General features: G+C 42.4%; 1 protein-coding gene and 1 pseudogene across 2 annotated transcripts in view; both read left to right on the top strand.

The window, feature by feature from the left end:
• Positions 1 to 11682: 11682 nt before the first annotated feature.
• LOC145541857 (glycerol kinase pseudogene) lies at positions 11683 to 13546 on the top strand (annotated as a pseudogene). The gene has a single exon (XR_014079362.1). The product of XR_014079362.1 is annotated as a glycerol kinase pseudogene (transcript).
• Positions 11683 to 27392, top strand: part of MOGAT1 (monoacylglycerol O-acyltransferase 1) — a 38829-nt gene continuing 23119 nt past the window's right edge. Inside the window, exon 1 of the mRNA XM_081579458.1 lies at positions 11683 to 15296. Coding sequence (XP_081435584.1) covers positions 15203 to 15296 — 94 coding nt within the window. The 5' untranslated portion in view covers positions 11683 to 15202. The remainder of the gene's footprint in view (positions 15297 to 27392) is intronic.

Raw genomic sequence — 27392 nt, forward strand, 5'->3', positions numbered from 1 at the left:
TTGATGTTTTACTAGGAATCAAATGTACTTTATGGGTTAATTTCGGAACTTTTCTATCCAAGAACCATAGTCTCCATTCAGGTATTTTGACGTGCCAGACACTGGTCCACCTTAGAATTTTTGAATCAGCAGTTTCCTCTGTTAGACTGCTCTTGACCCCAGACTCCTGCAGAGCCAGCTCTCTCAGCTCCAACAAGTCTAAGAGAGACCTATCCCTGACTATACTATTTATTATGGTTATTAGATATAAATGTCATTCCCTAATAAAACATACATTTTATAGAGCAGAGACTTTTGTGTTTTGTTCAATAATATATGCCAAGAGGCTTAAACAGTGACTGGCACAGAGCAGACCTTAGATAAATATTTGATGGTTTCCTTTAATGATAGGAATATTATATATTTATATCATTAATATTATAATACATATTGTTATATATTATAGAGAGTATTATCTTTTCTTTTTTTAAAATAGATACTTCAATAGAAAAAAAAATGGGCAAAGAATGTTAACAACCAATTCAACCAACAGAAACAAAAAACAAAAAGTGAGGAGGGGAGAAGCAATGTAGATTAAAATCACAGTGAAAGCAGAGATATTTTCTCCAGGGAGACTGGCAAAGAATAAAGAAATAAATGATCCGCCTCATGCTGGCAAAGATTTAGGAAGGTGCCACTCTTAGGCACAGCTGTCAGGAATATAAATAGTAGCTTGACAATATGAATCAAACTTTTAGATGTATACTCTTTCATCCTGAAATTCCACACCTAGGATTATTCAAAGAAAATAATGAAGGGAGTATTCTTCTCTTTATAATAAAGAGAATTTGGAGACAACTTAAATGTCCAACAATATGGGACTTGATTAAATAAATTCTGATATCTCCATATAATAGAATACCACGCTAACATTAGAAATGATGCTACATTTTTCAACATGAAAAAGTCTACAACAGGGACTTCCTTGGTAGCCCAATAGTTAAGAATCTGCCTTGCAATGCAGGGGACGTGAGTTCAATCCCTGGTCGGGGAATAAGATCTGGCATACCTTGGAGCAACTATGCCTGTGGGCCACAACTACTGAAGCCCACGTACCGCAACTAGAGGGTCCATGCACTGCAACAAAAGATTATACATGACACAGTGAAGATTCCACATGCTGCAACGAAGAACCGATGCAGCCAAGTAAATTAATCAATCATAAAATGATTCATTTTAAAAAGTCTACAATGTCTAAAATAAATAAATTTATAAAAAAAAAAGTCTACAATGTATGCTATGAAAACAGGTTTCTAAACAACATACTTAAAACGATTTTTCAATGGCATGTATGTATGTGACTGTGAACAAAAGTAAAACAACTGGTATGGTATACACCAAATTGTTAACAGTGGTTATCTTGGGGCGGTGAGCTCACTTTCATCATTGTACCTTGTGTATTTTACAGACCTGTAATTAGTAGGACTACTTCTATTGTGAGGAAAAACCAATTGTGTTCGGGTCTCCTCCTTGCCTAATCAGTGGTACACAGCCTAGCTCTTTCATCACTACATAGCTTGTGTAGATCTGGGCAATCATGATTGTTTTTGCCCGTAAAATGTGTAACGTTCTTGGAGGAAGTTTCTGAAATGATTGTGCCACTTTCCTGTAATGCTTGAGGGTTGGGCAGCAGCTGGGAAAGAGATGTTGTCAGATCTGAAATTCTTCCTACATAGGTCCTGAAAACGCAACGCTGTGTCTGATGAGGGCTCACACTAGAGCAGCAGATAAAGTGACACACTGGTCTATTATGTGACACACACACACACACGATGGAACACAACTCAGTCTAAAACAGCAATGCAACTTTGCCATTTGCAACAACATGGATGAACTTGGAGGGCATTATACTAAGTCAGAAAGAGAAAGACAAACACTCTATAATATCACTAGCGTGGAATATAAAAAGTACAATAAATGAGTAAATATAACAAAAGCAAAACAAACTCACAGATATAGAGAACAAACTAGCGGTTACCAGTGCGGAGAGAGAAAGGAGGAGAGGCCAGATGGGGCAGGGGATTAAGAGGTACAAACTACTACGTATAAAATAAATAAGCTATGAGGATATTTTGTACAGCACAGGAAATATAACCAATATCTTATGACTAGAAATGCAACTTAATCTTTAAAACTTGTGAATTATTATGTTTTCTCATGAAACTTATATAATATTATATATCAACTATACCTCAATTAAAAAAAGAAACATGCAAAAGTTTTGATTAGGAGAAACAATAAAGCGGTATGCTGATATTATGTATATGCTTTCTTCTTCAAAAACAAACACTGTCCATTCCCAGCCTAATTTCCTCATCCATAAAGTGGATGTAGGACCTCACTGGATGGTTTGGAGACAAAGTATATGGAAACAATTTGAAAGATGCCAAATACCTTTTGAATACTAGCTATTAATACTGCAGGTGACAACCTAAGTAATCTGAGACTACAAATCCTTTCTGGTATTAAGTTTAGTAAAACTTGAGCTGCTGCCTCGAGGAGGGTGAGACAGGGCTGTAAACTCAGATGATAGATGATACAACTTATAGAAACAATAGCAGATTTTCTTTTCTCGGGCTCCAAAATTACTGCGGACAGTGACAGCAACCATGAAATTAAAAGACACTTGCTCTTGGGAGGAAATCTATGACAAACCGAGACAGAGCATTAAAAAGCAGAGACATCACTTTGGCGACAAAGGTCCATATAGTCAAAACTATAGTTTTTCCTGTATGTGAGAGTTGGACCATAAAGAAGGCTGAGTGCCAAAGAATTGAGGCTTTCAAACTGTGGTGTTGGAGAAGACGCCTGAGAGTCCCTTGGACTGCAAGGAAATCAAACCAGTCAATCCTAAAGGAAATCAACCCTGAATCTTCATTGGAAGGGCTGGTGCTGAAACTGAATCTCCAATACTTTGACCTCAAGCTGAAGCTCCAATACTTCGGCCACCTGATGTGAAAAGCAGACTCATTGGAAAAGACCCTGATGCTGGGAAAGACTGAGGGCAAGAGGAGAAGGGGATGACAGAGGATGAGATGGTTGGATAGCATTACTGACTCAATGGACATGAGTTTGAGCAAACTCTGGGAGATAGTGGCCAGGGAAGCCTGGTGTGCTGCAGTCTATGGGGTCGCACAGAGTCGGACACAACTTAGAGACTGAACAACAACAGCAACAACAACCTTGTTTTAATTGCTATGTATCCAAAACTAGTTATGTTCTGATGAAAACCTAATATGCCTTTCTTATAATTCTCCTGGAGCTTTTAATCTCTTGTAGGACATGACCAAAGTCCATCTCTCTTCTTGGGTTTCTACTGATGGATCCATCAGAACCAAGAAAGTCTTCTAGACTCTCCAAGCATCAGGCTGATCTTCCTGACTGTCAAGTCACTGGTCAATTTTAATTATATTTTAAAAATAAACTTGTTAGACTTTTTATATTATTGACCATTCCCTCTTTCTTAAAATTCTCCTTTCTTAATTTTCCTGACTCTCAACTCCTCTATTCAACTCCCTGGATTTTTCTACTATCGTAGGTGAGAAACCATGCAATGTCATGTTAAGGGTTCTATAACTAGTCACAGATTATGATTCTGTATCTACTGCTTACTAACTGAGACCTTAAACCAATTACTGAATACTGATAAGCCTTCATTTCTTATAAAATGAAGATAATAATAATACCTACTGCATAGGTATACCATAGGATGGTTGTACAAATTTTAATAGCAGCAGATCATGCTAGGCACGGGGCTTCCCAGGTGGTGCTAGTGGTAAAGAATCTGCCTGCCAGTGGAGGTGACCCAAGAGACTCAGGTTTGATCCCTGGGTCAGGAAGATCCCCTGGAAGAGGGAATGGCAACCCACTCCAGTATTCTTGCTGGAAAATCCCATGGACAGAGGAGCCTGGCGGGTGACAGTCCAGGGAACCACAAAGAGACACAACTGAGTGACTGAGCACACACATACACATACTTGGCACATTGGGAACACCTGATCAGTATTAACTCTCATGGCCTCTTCCACCTCCTACACTACCCTTTCTCTACCTTCAGTGTGGGGTACCCTCTAGAGATATGTCTTTAGTGATCTTCTCCCTGAAAGATCTCCACTTCCACTATCACCTAAACAGAGATGGCTGTCATTCTAGCCTCCAACCTACCTCTCTCCTCTGTGCATATCTCTTGCTGGTTTCTCAACAGGCTGGCACGCCATACTCAAAACCTATACTTTCCACTCATCGCAAAATTTGTTCTTCCCATGTTCTTCCTATGTTTTTCAGAGTCATGAGCATCCACTAAGTTGTCCAAGCCAGAAATACTGAAGTCAGTCTAACTCTTCTCTCTTCTAACCGGTTATGATTCAGGCAACTTGGGATAATCTGCTCAGCATTCCTTGTTTCTCTCCACAGAGGGTAAACCTTTGAGTCACCACGTTAAAGCAATGGGACACTGTATCTCATGCCAGTGACTTGGTCCAGGGGTAAACAGCTGAAGTAAGCTGAATTTTGGACTTGGAACCACCAGGGACATGAAGTTCATTTTTTTTTTTTAATAGTGGAAACAGCCAGATTCAAGGCTAAAGCTATTGGTGTTTCTGTATGTTCTCTGTACGTTTCCCATCATACAGAGAAAACTAACCAGTAACGAGCTAAAATGATATTGACATGAAGAAAATATAGCGGAGAGAGACCTAGAAGGACTGAAATCCCTGGTTATTCGTAAGACTCAAGTGTCTCCCTCCTCTTCCTGAAACTTGATTGTTCACCTGAATGAAGTTCAGAAGGATGAAAGTTTGGAGTGTAAGGGTCAGAGGAGGGTTACAGCTGAGAGGTGAGTGCGTGTGTGTATGTGTGCGTGTGCACGCTCATTCCTGACTCTGTGACCCCACGGACTGTAGCCCGCCAGGCTCCTCTGTCCATGGGATTTCCCAGGCAAGAATACTGGAGTGGGTTGCCATTTCCTTCTACAGAGGATCTTCCTGATCCAGGGATCAAACCCACATCTCCTGCATTTGAAAGCAGATTCTTTTCCGCTGAGCCATCAGGGAAGCCCCAAGAGGTAAATAGAGGCTCCATAATGCAGGGTCTGAAACTACTGGAAAGAGTTTGGAGTTTAAAAGCAATGGGAAGAAACTGAAAGGTTCTAAGCAGAAAAATGACATGATTAACTTGGTATTTGGAGCAGGCGATGGCAGTCCACTCCAATGCTCTTGCCTGGAGAATCCCATGGATGGAGGAGCTTGGTGGGCTGCAGTCCATGGGGTCACGAAGAGTCGGACACAACTGAACAACTTTATTTTCACTTTTCACTTTCATGCATTGGAGAAGGAAATGGCAACCCACTCCAGTGTTCTTCCCTGGAGAATCCCAGGGACGGAGGAGCCTGGTGAGCTGCCATCTATGGGGTCGCACAGAGTCGGACACGACTGAAGTGACTTAGCAGCAGCAGCAACTTGGTATTTTGTTAAGTTCACTTTGGATACATTATGGAGAAGGGATTAGGGATGGTAAACCAAGGGGCAAAACTCAAGGCACGGAAATCACTTAGGAGGTTGCAATAATCCGAGGAGAAATGACAACAGCTGGGAACGGGGAAATAGCATATGTGGGGGGAGGGAAAGTAACAATATTAACAATAGACCAGAGGAACCAACAGGTCATATACCAAGGAGCCATGAACAACCAGAAAGATACAAACATGAGTGAAAGTCCATCCATTGGATTGGACCTTCTTGGAAACCTAAAGTGAATGATGGAGTTTGCTTTGCCATACCTCCAAGGACACTGTTGTTTGAGTTGCTGACAGCTTCTTTCAAGAGCCTGTCTAGACCCAGATCAGTTGCAGTGGGCCTTCCTCATTGCTTTCTCCTAGATTCTCCCTTGTTTTGGTTGCTGGGGCCCCAAATAGGTTCCCAGACCACATGCAAACAAAAGTACAGAGTGGATCATGAGAAGAGAAAGGACATTTAATGAACATTAGTGATTACCATAATAATTTCTAATTCATGGGGCTTCCTCAGTGCCTCAGTCAGCAAAGAATCTGCTTGCATGCAGGAGATCTGGGTTCAATTCCTGGGTCGGGAAGATTTCCTGGAGAAGGAAATGGCAACCCACTCCAATATTCTTGCCTGGAGAATCCCATGGACAGAGGAGCCTGGCGGGCTACAGTCCATGGGGTAGCAAGAGTAGGACACGATTTAGTGACTAAACCACCATCACCACCAATTGTTCATAGTATTACAATAATTTAAACCATCAACTATGGAAGCACCTACTTTGTAGAGCAAATATCATATACTAACATTAACTAATGGAAAGATAACAATTGAACTTATATCAGTGGGGCTTTCAAAGGAAAATGTGAAAGAAAAGAATAGTATATAGAGTCTGAGAACTTGTACACGCCTATAATTTATTATAATGTGCTCAGTTGTGTCCGACTCTTTGTGACACATGTGTCCTCTGTTCATGGAATTTTCCAGGCAAGAATACTGGAGTAGGTTACCATTTCTTTCTCCAAGGGATCTTCCCACCCGAGGGATCAAATCCACATCTCTTACATCTCCTGCATTGGCAGGCAGGTTCTTTACCACTAGCACCACCTATGAACTTGTATGTGCCTATGCTGTGCTGCTGCTAAGTCGCTTCAGTCGTGTCCGACTCTGTGCGACCCCATAGACGGCAGCCCAACAGGCCCCGCTGTCCCTGGGATTCTCCAGGCAAGAACACTGGAGTGGGTTGCCATTTCCTTCTCCAATGCATGAAAGTGAAAAGTGAAAGTGAAGTCGCTCAGTCATGTCCAACTCTTAGTGACCCCATGGACTGCAGCCCACCAAGCTCCTCCATCCATGGGATTCTCCAGGCAAGAGCGCTGGAGTGGGTTACTATTGCCTTCTTCTGTATGTGCCTAGAGCAACAAGAAAATACAGAGAAAGGAAACCTTTGCACCATTATCATGGGGTGGCTACAAAGTTTCCCTATCTTAGGCAAGACTCCTAAAACTTTGCTCAGAACAAACATACTCCAGCCCTGTTGGACTGATAAAATAATTCATCGAGAAGATAATAAGAAAACAGAGGGCCCTAAGCAAGTTTCTTGAACTTCGTTCAAAAGAGTGTTGAAAATATAACTGCTGAAAGGACATTCCATTGAAATTGCCATAGTGATGGTCCTCTGTTTGATTTTAATCTGAGCTGGTCACTCTCAATGAATTATGGTAACTGTGATAGCTGAGTTTCTTGTGTGTATTGTGTGTGTAAATGAGAGAGAAATATTCACCTTTGTGATGAATGCACTTTATGAAAACCAGAACAGTGACCTAAACTGTCCCCTTTAATGACTCTCAATGACTCTAGAGAAAACGCAGTTTCCTTTCCTAATAATAGGAACATTTTAACTTAAATCACAGTAAAATGTCATGTTATAGAAAAACATTGCATCTTCTTGCTAGTTCAGTTCAGTTCAGTTGCTTAGTGGTGTCTGACTCTTTGTGACCCCATGAACCGCAGCACACCAGGCCTCCCTGTCCATCACCAACTGCTGGAATCTACCCAAACCCACGTCCATTGAATCAGTGATGCCATCCAACCATCTCATCCTCTGTCATCCCCTTCTGCTCCTGCCTTCAATCTTTCCCGGCATCAGGGTCTTTTCAAAATTTTCTTGCTAGTAGAAGTTAGCTATTGTCAAATGCACAGGAAGCAAAACAAAGTGATTTTTAGTTACTCATTTCCAAGGGTAGGCTTTTGTAACCTATGATGCAATCTGAACTGTCACCTTCTCATTCCTTAATTAAAGGTAAGACATGGAAAGAGGGACCACACTTGGTTGCTGGAATCTCAGATCTTCAAGTTGGACAGCTGATTTCCAAGACAATGGCCACCTCAGGATTTACCGTGGCAAAGCTGCTTTATAAATTTTTGTTGAATTATTGAAAAGTCATGCACGTTTTCTTCATATACCCAATGCCAAGCACATAAAATATGACTGGCAAATAACTATTGACTGAACGAATAACTAACCCTAACCCAAACTATGACAAATTTGGCCCTCTGCATTCTTCCACTTGCTCTTCAGTGACTTATTCCTTGGTTTCAACAACATTCCCTTCCTTCCTTGTGATATCGTTTGAGGAGGAGCCTAGTACGGCAGTTATTTGTTCAGGCTGCAGAAACAGACAACCCATTTTCAAACAGCAGAAACTCACTTCTACTACCTACTAGGTGAACAATTAGTTTGACTTCTAGCCTCACTTTCTTTACTGGTAAAAGGAAGAATAGTATTACCCTGGAGAGGTGTTGTGAGGCTTAAAGGAAACACAGCATATGCAGCATGTAGCCCAGTACCTGGTGAGATATTGGTTCAATGGTAAAGAATCCTCCTGCCAGTGCAGGAGATGCAAGAGACACAGGTTCGACCCCTGGGTCAGGAAGATCCCCTGGAGAAGGAAATGGCAACTCCCTCCAGAATTCTTGCCTGGAGACTCCCTTGGACACAGGAGGCTGGCAGACTGCAGTCCGTAAGGTCTCAAAGAGTCAGACACAACTGAGCACACATGCACGACAATGACAGAACCTGGTAGATGGTCAGCGCTGAGTCAAGTTGACACATCACATACAGTTACTTAACTGCAACTCTGTTTAAGCTGTGTATTTCTCCAAATATTACACGACCCACTACTACCACCCCACCCCCACATACACACACACACGCACAAAGTGGTTTTCAACCCGTTTTGTCAGTCCTTCCGAGATGCTGAATGGGACAAAGTAGGTGATTAAATAGTTAATCCCATTTGGGTACTGTAAAACAGAAAAAGTGTGGGAGACTCCTGTAAGTTAATGATTATTCAAGAAAGCAGGTTTGGGCTTCCCTGGTGGCTCAGGAGTAAAGAATACACCGGCCAATGCAGGAGACATGGGTTGAATCCCTGGTCCAGGAAGATCCCACATGCCTCAGAGCAACTAAGACTGTGCTCCCCAACAAGAGAAACCACAAAAATGAGAAGACAGCACACCATGACTAGAGAGTAGCTCCTGCTCACTGCAACTAGAGAAAAAGCCTTCACAGCAATGAAGACCCGGCACAGCCAAAAATAAATAAATAAAATTATTAGAGAAAAAAAAAAGAGAAAGCAGGTTTGCTTAAGTACAAAATCAAGCAGAGTTGATTAACAACAAGGCCATGCAAGAGAAACACGAGATATGCCCCCAAACAATAAAACAATGGTGGCATGAGACCCACATCCTGTCCAGTGAGCTCAGTAAGTTAGGACACACTATCTGTACATATTAAAAACAATAATTTGTGAACCTACCTTGACATGCAGGGACACCAAAACTCCCCTTCTCAGCCTGGAGGAGGAACTGATGATGGAAGCGTGATGCCTACTCAAGAAAGACAAAGAAGTTCTTCTCCCCCTCCCCACTTTTCCTTTGATTATAAAACTGTAGCCCAGTAAGTTCTGGGGGGTGTGGCACCCCTCCTTTCCTACCTGCTTGTAGCCTCACAAGCATCCTATTCTAATAAATCACTTCTTATCCATCACTTTGCCTCTCGCTGAATTCTTACTGTGTTGAGACATAAGGGACTGTGGTACTAGAACTCTTTGGAGTCCCCCAAAATGACACCAAATGGTTTCAGTTCTGTAACTATTTGATGATATTAGTTTCATTTTGCTAAAGATACAGTTACCTTGAGAAGGAGGAAGACACAAATGAAGTGGCAGTCAGGGTCCCCGTTCATTTCCAGTAAGAGCAGTTTCACTTTGATTTCTTTTATAAATTGGAGTTATTTGAAGATTTAAAAGAAAAAACCCCTGCTAAAGTCAAAGCTTGAAACCCATGATCCTACAGGACATCACTTCTCCTCATCTGTTTTAGTGCAGTCATAAAGACATCTGGTCTACTCCTTGCCACTAACTAGCTGGGGTGCCACAGACAAATCAGCTTCTCTGCCCTAAGCTCCCTATTCCACAAAATGTGTAGTTTAGAAAGATAATGTCTAAGGTTCATGTTTTCCTATTAGGTTTATTTCTAGAGATCAACGAAATTCATACAGAAAAGTTGTTTTGAATAGCTTGACGAATTAAAACTCTCTCACCATTTAACTCCAATAATCATTTAACTCCAATAACCTGGGACACAATATGTATACAAATAAGTGTTGAATGTTAAACAAGTGAATGAATGATTTACTTGCTAATTAAAGTGGTTATAGACCTTCATGGGTCCCTACTTGCTCAAATGAACTGTGATGGGATATGACAGTTCTTTTCTACCTGTTGAGGGCTCCGGGAAAGTGACAAGAGCATAATTCAGGAGAGCGAACTCCAAATGACTAGAAATAGGAATTCTGGGTATCCTGCTTGTCTTACCTACCAATAGATTGTGAATCCAATTAACCCATCAGTCTCATGTATCTCTCAAGCTTATGTCAAATCCATCTCCATTTGCTAACACAGTAGGCCAACCCAGTATCCTCTGTTCTCACAATAGCCTCCTTAGGGTCTCCCTACTTCCACTCTTGTTACTTCCAATCTCTTCTATTAATAATTAGGTGTTAAAGATGGTAACCACGACGCTATATGCAAGACAGCAAAAGGGACACAGATGTAAGAAACAGACTTCTGGACTCTGTGGGAGAAGGAAAGGGTGGGATGATTTGAGAAAATAGCACTGAAACATGTGTATTACCATACATGAAAGAAGCAGTCCAAGTTCGATGCATGAAACAGGGTGTCAAAGCCGGTGCACTGGGACAACCTTGAGGGATGGGATGTGGAGGGAGGTGGGATGGGGAGGGAGGTGGGATGGAGAGGGAGGTGGGAGGGGGGTTCAGAATGGGGGACATATGTACACCTGTGGCTGATTCATGTCAATGTATGGCAAAACCACCACAATATTGGAAAGTAATTAGCCTCCAATTAAAAGAAATAAAATAATTTAAAAAATAATTAGGTATTCATCCTCTATCACTAGAACTTGTTTGTGTCTTTCAGGGCACTAGCACACATTTGGTTTATTTTGTTTCTCTCACTAGACTCTGAGCCCTGTGAGGTCAGAGACCTTTCTTATTCACCCCCTCTTATTCAGCCCATCCCCATCCCCCACCTAGTGTTTAGTACGTGGACGCCTTTCCATAAATAGTCAATACATGAATGCGTGTGAATTCTCAGTCTCAGCCACCCTGTCTTAATTCACCTTTGGGTTATCAGGACCCAGGGCTATGCCTGGTGCCAAGCAGGTACTCCATAAATACTTGTTCCATGTTTGGGTCAACTGAAGAAGGGAGGGCTCTCCTCTCTACGTTATAAACAAAGCTGAATTGTCACTCTGCCAGTTGCTTGACTTTGACCCTGGCCTTCATTAACTGACAAATGAGCTAATTTCGCGGAGTTGCTTTACGATGCGCTCTGTTTGCTGAAGGGTTTTGCAGAATGTGTGACATGGTGTATACTCATAACATTCCCAGTAGCAGGGATGGGAGGTCCAGGGAAGACGTCTAGAAGTGCAAGGGGCGGGGCGAGAAGCTCGGTGCAGATAATGCGTTCTGAGGCTGCGCGCCGCTTGGCCCTCTGGGCTCGCCGTCCTCCCCTCCCCCGCCTGTCGCCGTCACCTGGGAAACGGGACGCGTTCGCCCGCCCGCCGACCGAAGCTAGTTTCATGGCAGCCACGAAGAAAGCAGTTTTGGGGCCGTTGGTGGGAGCAGTGGACCAGGGCACCAGCTCCACGCGCTTTTTGGTTTTCAATTCAAAAACAGCCGAACTACTTAGTCATCATCAAGTGGAAATAAAACAAGAGTTTCCTAGAGAAGGGTGGGTGGAACAAGACCCTAAGGAAATCCTGCTGTCCGTCTATGAGTGTATAGAGAAAACGTGTGAGAAACTTGGACGGCTAAATATTGATATTTCCAACATAAAAGCTATTGGTGTCAGTAACCAGAGGGAAACCACTGTAGTCTGGGACAGGTTAACTGGAGAACCTCTTTACAATGCTGTGGTGTGGCTCGATCTGAGAACCCAGTCTACCGTTGAGAGTCTTAGTAAAAGCATTCCAGTAAATAACAACTTTGTCAAGACCAAGACGGGCCTTCCACTGAGCACTTACTTCAGCGCAGTGAAACTTCGTTGGCTCCTTGACAATGTGAGAAAAGTTCAAAAGGCAGTTGAAGAAGAAAGAGCGCTTTTTGGGACCATCGATTCATGGCTTATTTGGAGCTTGACGGGAGGAGCCCATGGAGGTGTCCATTGTACAGATGTAACAAATGCAAGCAGGACGATGCTTTTCAACATTCACTCTTTGGAATGGGATAAAGAGCTCTGTGAGTTTTTTGAAGTTCCAATGAAAATTCTTCCAAATATCCGGAGTTCTTCTGAGATCTATGGCCTAATGAAAGCTGGGTCTTTGGAAGGTGTGCCCATATCGGGGTGTCTGGGGGACCAGTCTGCTGCATTGGTGGGACAACTGTGCTTCCAGGACGGACAAGCCAAAAACACGTATGGGACAGGCTGTTTCTTACTATGTAACACAGGCCATAAGTGTGTATTTTCTGAACATGGCCTTCTGACCACAGTGGCTTACAAGCTCGGCAGAGACAAACCAGTATATTATGCACTAGAAGGTTCGGTAGCTATAGCCGGTGCTGTTGTTCGCTGGCTAAGGGACAATCTTGGAATTATAAAGTCCTCAGAGGAAATTGAAAAACTTGCTAAAGAAGTAGGTACCTCTTATGGTTGCTATTTCGTCCCAGCCTTTTCAGGCCTATATGCCCCTTATTGGGATCCCAGTGCCAGAGGGATCATCTGTGGGCTCACTCAGTTCACCAATAAATGCCATATTGCTTTTGCTGCGCTAGAAGCTGTTTGTTTCCAAACCCGAGAAATTCTGGACGCCATGAACCGCGACTGTGGAATTCCACTCAGTCACTTGCAGGTGGATGGAGGGATGACCAACAACAAAATTCTGATGCAACTGCAAGCCGACATTCTGTATATCCCAGTAGTGAAGCCCTCGATGCCGGAAACAACTGCCTTGGGAGCTGCCATGGCAGCAGGGGCTGCAGAAGGGGTCGGCGTGTGGAGTCTTGAGCCTGAGGATTTGTCAGCTGTCACAATGGAGAGGTTTGAACCTCAGATCAACGCCAAGGAGAGCGAAATTCGTTATTCTACATGGAAGAAAGCTGTGATGAAGTCCATGGATTGGGCTACCACTAAGTCTTCAGAAAATGGTGACAGTGGCATCTTCAGTAGTCTACCCTTGGGCTTTTTTGTAGTGAGTAGCATGGTAATGTTAATTGGAGCCAGGTACCTCTCAGGTGTGCCATAAATAATACCAACTCCTGGATCCCAAAGATCTTGACCTAAGGAGAGAATTCAGTGATTCTGTCTCTTAATGTGCTGACACTATTCATAGACTCTGATTTTATTTACAAGCCATTTGCTGCATGACCCTCCAAGTAGACCTGTGGCTTGAAATAAAGAAAATGGGGCAGAAAAAAAAAAAAAGTGATTTCTCAATTAGGAAAAAAAAAAAAAAACAGCAAATTTTGCATACAAAAAGTCACAAACCACTCCCCTGAACTACTCAGGTGTTGTTGTTTTTATCCAACTTTCTATTAAAATGTTGAAGGAGAAAGGGGCATGGTGGGGGGATAGTCAACTATGTTGATTTGCCCTGTTCCAAACTCCCTCTAGCTATGACTTGACAGCTACCTCCCACTTGGTGTTGGTCAACTCTATAGTAAGATTTACAAAGAAAATGTAGTGTGTGCTCACAGGATGAGGCACAATCTGTTGTTTAGTTGCAAAGTCGTGTCTGACTCTTTTGCAACCCCATGGACTATAGCCCACCAGGCTCCTCTCTCCATGGGATTTCCCAGGCAAGAATACTGGAATGGGTTTCCCTTTCCTTCTCCAGGGGATCTTCCCAACCCAGGGATCCAACCTGTGTCTCCTGTATTGGCAGGCAGATTCTCTACCACTGAGCCGCAAGGGAAGCCGGAGGCACAATTTAGAATCTCTCCATTTATTTAACATATAATAAATGGAATCCTTCCGTGGCAAATCTTAGGGTAAAGACTTGAACCCTAAACACAGCCTGCAAGGATCTGATTCTTGGCCACTGTTTTTGAGTCATTTCACTACAATCTCCTTGTTCCCTGAGTTCCCACTCTATTTGTCTTTAGTTTCAGTCACAGGACCTTTGCACATGTGCTTCCCTTTGCTTGAGTTAGATTCACGTTTATAATTAAAATCAAGGGCACTTCTTCTGAGACTGACCCTCCAGTCTAAGTCCTAGAACCTTCTCATTCATTCATAGTAGGATTTCACTTTGCAATTACACACCCAACGGTGTGGTTATTTTTTCTTGTATCTCTCCCCGCCCCACCCCCACCCTCCAACACCAATTTGTGCTGAGAGCAGAATTGATGAATGAGCTAGTGTATCCTCAGCTCCCAGATTGGTTCCCGGGAAGTGGTAGGTATTCAATAAATGTCCATTAAATGAGTAAGGGAAAGGTTTCCAGGATAGGTGTAGGAATCTGAGACACAAAGGTGAGGAGTCCCCCAGACTTTGGGGGTGGTGTGGGGGACACAGACCAATAAACAGATGGGTACCAAGCTCCAGAGAAGCTAACTCTTGCGCCTACCTCCAGCTGGTGGGAGAGCCTAACCCTTCCCCAGCTGCAGACACTTTAGGAGGAAGAGGTGGGTTTAAGGGCGGATGCTGAAGCCAGGCGCACAGTAATCGATCTCTGAACAACGGCCAGGGTTCGGTGGAGAGCCCCGGGCTTCTAGGCTAATTGCAGGAACCCGAGTTGCCGGGGTCGGGCAGGTTGCCAGCTGACCCCGCTTGCCGACCCTTGTGCCCGGCGTTGCGTTCTCTCCTTGGCGCCCTGGAGAGTCAGCCAATGCGCCCCGGGCGCCGCAGCTGCTCCCGAGCCCCGGCGCTCGTGATTGGCAGCCCCCAGCCTCAGCCCCGGCACGCCCTCCCACCCAAGACCAAGTCCAGTCCGCGCCCACTCCGGGGCGGTCGCCGCCGCCTTTGCGCCCGGGGGCCGGGCGTTGGCCCGGGCGGCCGCTCACACCCTGCAGGCGCAGCGGAGCAGCGAGGTCCCAGGCGGCCGCGCTCGGCGCCGCGCTCGCTCGCCACGGCCGGGCCATGAAGGTCGAGTTTGCGCCGCTCAACATCCCGCTGGCGCGGCGGCTTCAGACGGCGGCGGTGCTGCAGTGGGTGCTGTCCTTCCTGCTGCTCGGTAAGGACGCCTGGCTGCGCAAGATCCAGGCGAAACCGCGCGGTGCTTGGGGCTCCGTCTGCTCCTTTCCGGACGTCCTTAGACCCTCCAGCCCCACTCCCTTTGTAAGCCGGATCTGTCAGGTCACACGGGGCATGGGTAGCTAATTTGAGATTCCCCTCTTTGATTCATCTTTTCACGTGAAGCTCGTGGCAAACGACTGATTGCCGACTTAATTTTCCCCAGTGCTGTTTTTAAAAATCGAGGCGTACGTTTACCCCAAGTAAAAGGCCCAGATTTTAGGTCTACGGCTCGATGGATTTTGACACATGTATACATCCAAATGGAACACGACCCAAGCTAGCTGGAGGACATGGCACTTAAGCCTCTCGAAGTAGACAAACTCGTTTCTTGAATTACGGATTCGGAAATGGACTCAATGCTCAAGGATTTGAAACCTGATCTCTTCCTTGCCCCCACCCTCAGGACAAATATCTGGGTTAGCTTCTCCGTGTTAAAGGTTTCCGGGATGCGGAAAGGTACCTTGCTGCAGATGCACCATACGTTGGTTGGGCTGGGTGGCCTCTGCCTCTAAATAATTCAACCCCGGAGAGTGTGTCCTAGCCGGCTCTTAAATTAAGCCCAGGTAGGAACGCACAGGAGCCAGTCACTAGATGAGGTAGGGGACTTACCTGTGCGCCTTTGCTCCGGATGTTTGTTCTGCTCTTGGAGTAAAGGGGTTGAGGGGGTCAAGGTAAACGGGAGTGGTATGAGAGGACAGGAATTATTGGGAACCTAACCGTTCAGACACGACTGAGCGACGAACACACACAGCCGCTTCAGAAGTCTATTATTTGTATGCCCTAAGACCATGGATTGTACAGTGGAGGCCACAGTAACAGTAATAACTCATTACACTGTAGAGGTTTACAGTTTTGAACCGTGTTACATTTTGAGTGTCTTGGATCGATGGTGCTCAACCCAGGCTGCAATTAAAATGACTGGAGAAATTTCTTTAAAAAATAGGATGCTCATGGTCACTCTCTAAGAATTTTGAATTCATTTATGTCAGAATGGAACCTGCATGTGGGAATTTCTTTCTTTTTAAATAAATTCTCCCAAGTGCAGCTCTAGTTTACTAAAAGAGGAAATTGAAAGCCTTAGCTCATTAAGTCCTCCTAGGCCAGACTGTTGAGACCGCATTATATTTTGTTTTGCTCTTGGTCAAAGTACCATTGAGATAATAGCTACACTTATCAAGGGCTTGATGTGTGCCAGGTGCTATTCTGCCAACTACAAATGGGCACTTGCCACTTACCTCTACAGTGCTAAGCACCATACGCTATTAACCATGTAATCTTCATCACAGCCCTATGAGGTAAGGACTGTGCCTTCCTGCACTCATTGTACAGATGAAGGAACTAAGAGGTGGAGTAAATTGTTCACGATCACATGGTTAGTAGGAGGCGGAGGACCTGGGGGCAAACCGGAATACTCTACCCAGAGTTCCTGCTTTAACCACGCTGCTGTCTAGTTTAATGTCTTGAACCTGGAGACTGACCTTCTCACTCACCAGTCAGCACATCTCTGATAGCTCTCTGTCTTTTCCTTCCATGGCCCTTAACGATGGTTGCGTTTGTGTATGTCTGTGGCTACTTGAGAAAGGTCTGTATTGCCATCCATAGGTAAGAAGAATTTGTCACCCTAAAATATGTTTCTTTGCTTTATTAATTATTTGAAGCTGGTTATTTTCTAAAAAGCAGCAGGCAAAACAAAGACAGACAAAACAAAAAACTCTGAAAACCTAGCAGGAGTTAAACCCTTTTGTTAAGTAATGTTTACATTTATTAGGGGAATCTTGCTGTAGGAAAGAGGATGACCAAATCTCTAGAAACCTATCAAGTGGAGAAGGGAGGGATTAATACCTGCATAAAAGCTTACCCTTGTTTTTTCCTGATAACCTCCCATAACTGATCCTGCATACCTTCCACATCCTCTTTTGTCTTTAGCTGGTGATGGCATTTGAGGTGAGGGTTTCAACCGAGTTACTTAATTTTCCTGGGTTCCCCCCTTTCATCCATATTATTAAAATTTTGTTTGATTTTTCTCCCATGAACCTGTCTCCTGGCAATGTAATTCTTAGAGCAGCCAGAAGAACCTAGGAAAGTAGGGAAAATGTCTTCCTCCCTGACACATCCCGGCCCACAGGCTCAGCGAGGGAGCACCCAGCATGTGCCTGGCCCAGGAAAGGCATAAATACTGCTTGAACATCTTCACTCTGTCACCCACGTCTCCTATTTGTATTAACTCATGTAGGTAAGTTCCCACAGCAACCCTAGAGGTAGGAGCTACCCTGAGCTCATTTTCCAAAGATACAGCTTGGAGGTGTAGTAATTGTTCAAGGTCACAAGGTGAGTGGTAGAGCTTCATGTACCACATGTGAGTGGACTGGACATGGCCCACCACTCCTAATTTGAATCAGACTACAGTGGCTTGACAGACTATTTTTTTTTTAACTTTTTATTTTGTATTGGGGTAGCTGATTAACAATGTTGTGAGAGTTTCAGGTGACTAGCGAAGGGACTTAGCCATACACACCCTTGTATCCATTCTCCCCCAAACTCCCCATCCAGGCTGCCACATAACATTGAACAGAGTTCCATGTGCTATACAGTAGGACCTTGTTGGTTATCCATTTTAAACATAGCAGTGTGTATATGTCCACCCCAAACTCCCTAATTATCCTTTCACCCTATGGTTCCATCTTCACCCAGCCCCACCCCATAACCAGGTAACCAAACCATAAGCTCCTTCTTGAAGTCTGTAAGTCTTGACAATTTAAATACTTTTATTGCACATATTTGACATTTGTACTATTCTTTTATATTATATATTTTGGAAATTTTATTATGAAAAATTTCAAACACACAGAAAAGTAGATATGTGTGTGAATTCCCATATACCCATTGCTTGGATTTACAATTATTTTAACAATATGTTATATTAGTTTTATCTATTTTGCAAAACTATTTTAAAGCAAATCATGTATTTTAATCCAAAATACTTTAGTCTGCATATTATAAAATTATGTTTTACATGTAGCATAATTAACAGTGATTGCTTAAAATCATCTAAGTCAACTTAATATTTAGCTTTCCTAAAATTGAGCCAGAAATACACTTTGGTGGGTGATTTGTTTGAATCAGGATCCAAACAACCCCCTGGGTTGCATTTAGTTTTTAAACGTCTTTTAATTTAGAACAGTGTTGCCCTATTTGTTTTGTCAGAGAAGCACTGAAGAAGCCAGGTTATCTGTTCTGCAAGATACCTTCAGGATTCCTCTGCTATTTTGGAGGGCTAACTTGTTCCTCAATTCTCTGTTGTTGTTCAGTCACTCAGTTGTGTCCGACTCTTTGCAACCCCATGGATTGCAGCCCGCCAGGCTTCCCTGTCCTTAACCATCTCCTGGAGTTTGCTCAAACTCATGTCCATCGAGTCTGTGATGCCAGCCAACCATTTCATCCTCTCGTCCCCTTCTCCTCCTGCCTTCAATACCAGCATCAGGATCTTTTCCAATGAATCAGCTCTTCACATCAGGTGGCCAAAGTATTGTAGCTTCAGCATCAGTCTCTGTATTTCTTCTAAAATGAAAGGTTGAGCTAAAACCTTGATTAGATTTAGGTGAAACGTTTTTGCCAGTCCTATTCCAAGGTGCTGCTGGGTGCTCATGTCACATTATGTCAGATCCAGTTGTCCCATTATTAGTGTCTAAGAGTGGTCAGTCAGAGAAGGCAATGGCACCCCACTCCAGTACTCTTGCCTGGAAAATCCTATGGACGGAGGGGCCTGGTGGGCTGCAGTCCAGGGGGTCGCTAAGAGTCAGACACGACTGAGCGACTTCACTTTCAATTTTCACTTTCATGCATTGGAGAAGGAAATGGCAACCCACTCCAGTGTTCTTGCCTGGAGAATCCCAGGGACGAGGGATCCTGGTGGGCTGCCATCTATGGGGTCGCACAGAGTCGGACACAACTGAAGCGACTTAGCAGCAGCAAGAGTGGTCAGTGGGTCCAGGTAAGAAGTAATGTGAGGGGCGGTAACTGACATACTGCAGATAAAAGTTCCCCATTGACCGTTGATCTTTCACATAGTCTCTGTAAATGATCCTTGACTAAATTAACTTTTATTTGGGACTACAAAATGGTAATTTTCATATTGTATCATTCTTTCTTCACATATTAGCTAGAATTTACACCAGGAATAATTTTTCCTAATCATCTATAGCCATTGCTTACCCTACAATTCCTTTCTTACAGGGAAGATAAGGATAAACACTTATTTCTTTCCATTTTAATTATTTTAAAGAGTTGTAATATCTCCTTTCAATGGTGACAAGAGAAATTTTATTAACTATGTGTTTTAAAATCTCTAAATCAAGATCTTGGAATGCATTTTTCTTTCCACCATCAGGAAATGAGTTTAAGCTATTACCAATAGCACTTGAAATATATTTGTTTAAAATAGCAAATTGTTTCATTTAGTCATGAAATCAAATACTCTTTCCTTGAGACAAATGTTAAGCGCTTGTCTTTCAATCTTATAACATTGTATTCGTTTTAGGAATACAACGTAATGATTTGATTTCTCTGTTGCAGAATGATTTCCACAAATTTAGTTAACATCCATTACCACACAGTTACAATTTTTTTCTCTTATGATGAGATCTTTAAGATTTACTCTCAGCAACTTTCAGATATATGTTATTAACTATAGTCACTATGCTGTACCTTACATCCCCAGAACTTTTGATTTCTAGTTTTGATTTCCATTTTTCTAATGAGAGATGTTGAACATCTTTCCATATGTTTATTAGCTATCTGTCTATCTTCTATGGACAGGGAGGCCTGGCGTGCTGCAGTCCATGAGTCGGACATGACTGAGCGACTGAACTGAACTGAACTGTCTTCTTTGGAGAAACGTCTGTTTAAGTCTTCTACTCACTTTTTGATCAGGTTGTTTGTTTTTCTGGTATTGAGCTGCATGAGCTGCTTATATACTTTGCAGGTTAATCCTTTGTCAGTTGTTTCATTTGCTGTTATTTTCTCCCATTCTGAGGGTTGTCTTTTCTTCTTGTTTATAGTTTCCTTTGCTGTGAAACAGCTTCTGAGTTTCATTAGGTCCCACTTGTTTATTTTTGTTTTTAATTTCCATTACTCCACAGTTCAGTTCAGTCACTCATTTGTGTCCGCCTCTTTGTGACCCCATGGACTGCAGCACGCCAGGCCTCCCTGTCCATCGTCAACTCTCAGAGTTTACTCAAACTCATGTCTATTGAGTTGGCGATGCCATCCAACCATCTCATCCTCTGTCGTTCCCTTCCCCTCCTGCCTTCAATCTTTCCCAGCATCAGGGTCTTTTCCAATGAGTCAGTTTTTCACATCAGGTGACCAAAGTATTGGAGTTTCAGCTTCGGCATCAGTCCTTCCAATGAATATTCAGGACTGGTTTCCTTTAGGATGGACTGGTTGGATCTCCTTGCTGTCCAAGGGACTCTCAAGAGTCTTCTCCATCACCACAGTTCAAAAGCATCAATTCTTTGGCACTCAGCTTTCTTTATAGTCCAACTCTCAGATCCATACATGACCACTGGAAAAACCATCGCCTTGACTAGATGGACCTTTGTTGGCAAAGTAACATTTCTACTTTTTAATATGCTGTCTAGGTTGGTCATAACTTTTCTTCCAAGGAGCAAGCGTCTTTTAATTCCATGTCTGTAGTCACCATCTACAGTAATTTTGGAACTCAAAAAAATAAAGTCTCTCACTGTTTCCATTGTTTCCCCATCTATTTGCCATGAAGTGATGGGACCAGAAGCCATGATGTTTGTTTTCTGAATGTTGAGTTTTAAGCCAACTTTTTTATCCTCCTCTTTCACTTTCATCAAGAGGCTCTTTAGTTCCTCTTTGCTTTCTGCCATAAGGGTGGTGTCATCTGCATATCTGAGGTTATTGATATTTCTCCCGGAAATCTTGATTCCCACTTGTGCTTCCTCCAGCCTGGTGTTTCTCATGATGTACTCTGCATATAAGTTAAATAAGCAGGGTGACAATATAAAGCCTTGACATACTCTTTTCCTGATTTGGAACCAGTCTGTTGTTCCATGTCCAGTTCTAACTGTTGCTTCTTGACCTGTATACAGATTTCTCAGGAAGCAGGTAAGGTGGTCTGGTATTCCCATCTCTTGAAGAATTTTCCATAGTTTGTTGTGATCCACACAGTCAAAGGCTTTGGCATAGTCAGTAAAGCAGAAGTAGATGCTTATCTGGAACTTTCTTGCTTTTTTGATAAGCCAGCAGATGTTGGCAATTTTATCTCTGGTTCCTCTGCCTTTTCTAAATCCAGCTTGAACATCTGGAAGTTCACGGTTCACGTACTGTTGAAGCCTGGCTTGGAGAATTTTGAGCATTACTTTACTAGTGTGTGAGATGAGTACAATTGTGTGGTAGTTTGAGCATTCTTTGGCATTGCCTTTCTTAGGGGTTGGAATGAAAACTGAACTTTTCCAGTCCTGTGGCCACTGCTGAGTTTTCCAAATTTGCTAGCATATTGAGAGCATATTTCACAGCATCATCTTTTAGGATTTGAAATAGCTCAACTGGAATTCCATCACCTCCACTAGCCTTGTTTGTAGTGATGCTTCCTAAGGCCCACTTGACTTCACATTCCAGGATGTCTGGCTCTAGGTGAGTGATCACACCATCGTGGTTATCTGGGTCATGAAGATCTTTTCTGTATAATTCTTCTGTGTATTCTTGCCACCTCTTCTTAATATCTTCTGCTTCTATTAGGTCCATACCATTTCTGTCCTTTATTGTTCCCATCTTTGCATGAAATGTTCCCTTGGTATCTCTAACTTTCTTGAAGAGATCTCTAGTCTTTCCCATTCTATTGTTTTCCTCTATTTCTTTGCACTGATCACTGAGGAAGGCTTTCTTATCTCTCCTTGCTATTCTTTGGAACTCTGCATTCAAATGGGTATATCTTTCTGTTTCTTCTTTGCCTTTTGCTTCTCTTCTTTTCTCAAGCTATTTGTAAGGCCTCCTCAGACAACCATTTTGCCTTTATGCATTTCTTTTTCTTGATCACTGCCTCCTCTACGATGTCATGAACCTCCATCCATAGTTCTTCAGGCACTCTGTCTATCAGATCTAGTCCCTTGAATCTATTTATCACTTCCACTGTATAATCGTGAGGGATTTGATTTAGGTCATACCTGAATGGTCTAGTGGTTTTCCCTACTTTCTTCAATTTAAGTCTGAATTTGGCAATAAGGAGTTCATGACCTGAGCCACAGTCAGCTCCTGGTCTTGTTTTTGCTGACTTTATAGAGCTTCTTCATCTTTGGCTGCAAAGAATATAGTCAGTCTTATTTTGGTATTGACCATCTGGTAATGTCCATGTGTAGAGTCTTCTCTTGTGTTGTTGGAAGAGGATGTTTGCTATGACCAGTGTGTTCTCTTGGCAAAATTCTGTTAGCCTTTGACCTGCTTCATTTTGTACTCCAAGGCCAAACTTACCTGTTACTCCAGGTATATCTCTTGACTTCCTGCTTTTGCATTCCAGTCCCCTATGATGAAAAGACATCTTTTTTTGGTGTTAGTTAGTTGTAGGTCTTCATAGAACCATTTAACTTCAGCATCTTTGGCATTAGTGGTTGGAGTATAGACTTGGATTACTATGATATTGAATGGTTTGCCTTGGAAGTGAACAGAGATCATTCTGTCATTTTTGAGATTGCATCCAAGTATTGCAGACTCATTTGTTTACTGTGATGACTACTCCATTTCTTCTAAAGGATTCTTGCCCACAGTAGTAGATATAATGGTCATCTGAATTAAATTCACCCATTCCGGTCCATTTTAGCTCACTGATTGCTAAAATGTCAATGTTCACACTTGCCATCTCCTGTTTGACCACTGCCAATTTACTTTGATTCATGGACCTAACATTTCAGGTTCTTATGCAGTATTGTTCTTTAAGCATCAGACTTTACTTCCATCACCAGTCATATCCACAACTGTGCATTGTTTCTGCTTTGGCTCAGCCTCTCCATTCTTTCTGGAGTTATTTCTCCACTCTTCTCCAGTAGCATATTGGGCACCTACCAACCTGGGGAGTCCGTCTTTCAGTGTCATATCTTTTTGCCTCTTCATACTGTTCATGGGGTTCTCAAGGCAAGAATGCTGAAGTGGTTTGCCATTCCCTTCTCCAGTGGACCGCATTTTGTCAGAACTCTCCACCATGACCCATCTGTCTTGGGTGGCCCTACATAGCATGGCTCATAGTTTCATTGAGTTAGACAAGACTGTGATCCATGGGATCAGATTGGTTAGTTTTCTGTGATTGTGTCCAAATCCAAAAAATAATAGTGATGCTGTACTATGACCTGACTGACTCATTTGAAAAGACCCCGATGCTGGGAAAGATTGAAGGTGGGAAGAGATGGGGATGATAGAGGATGAGATGGTTGGGTGGCATCACCAACTCAATGGGCATGAGTTTGAGTACACTCCGGGAGTTGGTGATGGACAGAGAGGCCTGGCATACTGCAGTCCATGGGGTCGCAAAGAGTCGGACATTACTGAGCAAGTGAACTGAACTGAAGTGAACTATGACCTAATCCAGGGGCCCTATTTGTATTTCACCAATTGCCTCACTAATGTCCTTTATTGCAAAGGGATCTACATGTATTAAATTACATCTTTTTAGTCTCCCTTAATCTAGAAGATTTTGAGGGACCACGTTTTAATGTTCACTCTAGTGATTTGTACTAGATTCTTGGACTCGCATGAACACTATTTGCCTCTTCTATCATGGATTATCTTTGTGGTTTTTAGTTTGTAGCTATACAAATTATTTATGTTTCTTTTGTCCTTCAGCTTGTAAAGCTTTCTGAAATAGTACGAAAATGGGACTGGTTTCAACCCAATCCTTGTTATAATTTGACTTTGTTAGGCAAAGAAACATTTCCAGTAATGAATTAATCTCTCACCAAAAAAAGTGTGAATCCTTATAAGTCGATACTTTTTAAAGGCAGTATGGAGCAGACCCACATATGAGGAATACTAGGCTGAAAAATTCTTCGAGGGGTTCTTAGATTTGTGTTTTAGCACCATCCTTATCCTAAGAAACTCTGGAAGTCAAGTTTTCTTAAAGCAAGAATTTTAAAAATTAGAGGAATGTTAAAATTACAGTCTTATACTCGGCAGATGGCACTGATTGATGTTTTGAAACACAATGCCTCAGGAATAAAAAGGAAAAGAACGTGATGTGCTAAAGGATTTGCTTGCCTCTGCATTCTCTTCTTTCTCTATATTATGTTAAATGGCTAAAATAAGTATAGAAATAGTTTTTATGGGGGCAAATGAAAACTTCTTAGATACAAGTGGAAATGGTACCTATACAAGTTAAATATTTTTAATAATTTCTTAATATTGGTCACTGGTCACTATTTAATGCAAATAAATAAACTTCCACAAATTTTCAGTGTTTTTCTGATGAGATTTGTTCATGGTAATTTAATAAAATCATGTTAAAGATGAAAATATTCTTACATAAGTAGACTTATTCTGCAGTACTTTGTTTACTTTTTTTCCCTTTAGTGGAATCATTTTATTTAATTTTTAAAAAGTTTTGATTATAAGATACTTCATGCTAGTTATTAGAAAAATTAGAAACCATAGAAGAACTTTTAGAAGAGACTAGAGAAAGTCTATTTTCTCACCCAGAGATACCTATTGTAAATGTTTTGTCATATTCCTTTTCTCTTGTTTACCTGTTTTTAAAATTTTTATCAATATATGCACTGGGAAATAACTAAAAAACTGGCTTGAGCCATATGAAACTGGTATTTATAAAGGCCTCAAACAACTAATGGTGGCTGATAACTAACATTTATTTGGGAGTTTCCTATATGTCACTTTTACCAAACCTGGGTTCAACTGGTAAGCCAATAATTCAAGAGACAAGTGTCAGTAGAAAGGAAAGGTGCTTTACTGAGAAAAGCCAGCCACCTGGGAGAAGGTGGATTCATGTCCAGAGACCAGCTCTGAAGATTGTACTCAGCCATGACAATTTTTAAAGGGGAAAATGTAGGGGGAGGGGGAAGCATCCCAGTGAATCATCCAGGCAGGAGGTTGAATTCTACATCATTTTCCATGAGCACAGGCTGGCTGACTCTTCAGATATTGCCTTGCCTGTATGATCTGCCTGCAGTATTGCTTGGGGGTAGAGAGCTAGTCATTTTGTTAACTGTATGATTCTTCATTTTCACTTCTTTTTATCTAGGGAAAGAATCAACAGGTTAGGCAGAAGCATGGTGTGCGTTCAGGAGAGTCTAAGTCCAGAGTTAGTTTCAATGGCTTAGTGATCTCATTCCTATAATTAGGTTCTTTTAAGGCTAGAAGGGAACAGAACTGGGCACATAGGAAAGCGGCGAAACAGCTGCTCTCACCATCACTGTTCTCTTATTATTCTTATTGTTCTCCTTTTGTTTATTAAACATTTTTGGTAACACTGTGGCAGTGCAAGTGTGGAGCCCCAACCACTGGGACAAAGTTGGGAATGGATAGGAGCTGGAAGATAAAGTCAGCACTAGATTAGTGACTCAGCACATAATAAAGAAGAAAGAGGCAATGCTACTCCTTAGAGTAGTAGTAATGGCTGGCATTTGTTGAGCATTTGCTCTGTGCCAGGCTTTAAGTCTCTGTGCTCTTCCCCATTGATATATTTTTCTTTACATAATTTTTTTTTTTTAATCTGACACACAGCATAGACATGTGGGCTTCCCAGGTGGCGCTAGTGTAAAGAAAACCCACCTCCCAATGCAGGAGACATAAGAGACACAGGTTCAATCCCTGGGTCAGGAAGATCCCCTGGAGGAGGGCAGGGCAACCTACTCCAGTATTCTTGCCTGGATAATTTCATGGACAGAGGAGCCTGGTGGACTACAGTCCATGGGGTCACAAAGAATCAGATACAGCTGAAGCGACTTTGCACGCATGCACAGCATCGACATAAAAAGAAAATGTGTAGCTTAGCTTAATGTATTACTTAAAGGCAAATATTCTTGTCACTATTGCCCAGGTCAAGTTTTATCAGTTCCTGCTTCATCTATTTGAGTCTACGTCATCAGGTGCACAGATAATTAGAATTGCTGTGCCGTGAAATGTTGCAAGAAGTGGTAGGTGAGCTAAGGCACAGAGTTTCTTCTGTTTTATTTCTATCTCTGGCAATAGAGTTCCTGGAAAATGAAGTTTCTCAGTGGAATGTACCCTTTTCATGAGAATGTGATGAATAACTGCTCAATCAAGGTGAACACTTGTAATAGGAACTCTTCTACATCCGTCTTGTCAACAACGGTTCCTCCACGTTGAGGGTGCAGTCAGGTGGTGGTATAGAGTCATGGGCTCTGAGAATGGACCTTGAATTTAGACAGGTCAGCCACTTATAATTCATGTGTCTTGAGAAATTCACTTAACCTCCTTAAGCTGTAATTTTCCCTACTATAAAAAGTATATTAGCTCAATATTATGTAATAACCTAAAAAGGAAAAGCATTTGAAAAAGAATAGACACAAGTATTGGGCTTCCTGCTTGATGCTAGTGGCAAAGAACCTGCCTGCCAGTGTGGGAGACATAAGAGATGAGGGTTCGATCCCTGGGTTGGGAAGATCCCCTGAAGGAGGAAGTGGCAACCCACTCCAGTATTCTTGTCTGGGGAATTGCTTGGACAGAGGAGCCTGGCTGGCTGTGGTCCATAGGATTGCAAAGAGTCAGACACGACTGAAGCAGCTTAACAAGCATGCACAAGCATGCAGACACATGTATACGTATAACTGAATCACTTTGCTGTACACCTGAAACTAATACAACATTGTTAATCAACTATATGTGAAAATAACAAGCTAAAACAAGTATCTCATCTCTAAATTATACCCTTCTGTGAAAAATTACTTTCTAGACTTTTAAAAAACAAAATAAAGAAATTGAAGCCCAGGAAAAAAAGAAAAAAACGACGTTAGGAATGTTCCGGCTGCTTCAGTGATGTTGTGGCTAT

Source organism: Giraffa tippelskirchi, chromosome 3 (genome assembly GCF_054371585.1).
Source record: "Giraffa tippelskirchi isolate mGirTip1 chromosome 3, T2T-mGirTip1v1.2.pri, whole genome shotgun sequence".
Lineage (NCBI taxonomy): Eukaryota > Metazoa > Chordata > Mammalia > Artiodactyla > Giraffidae > Giraffa > Giraffa tippelskirchi.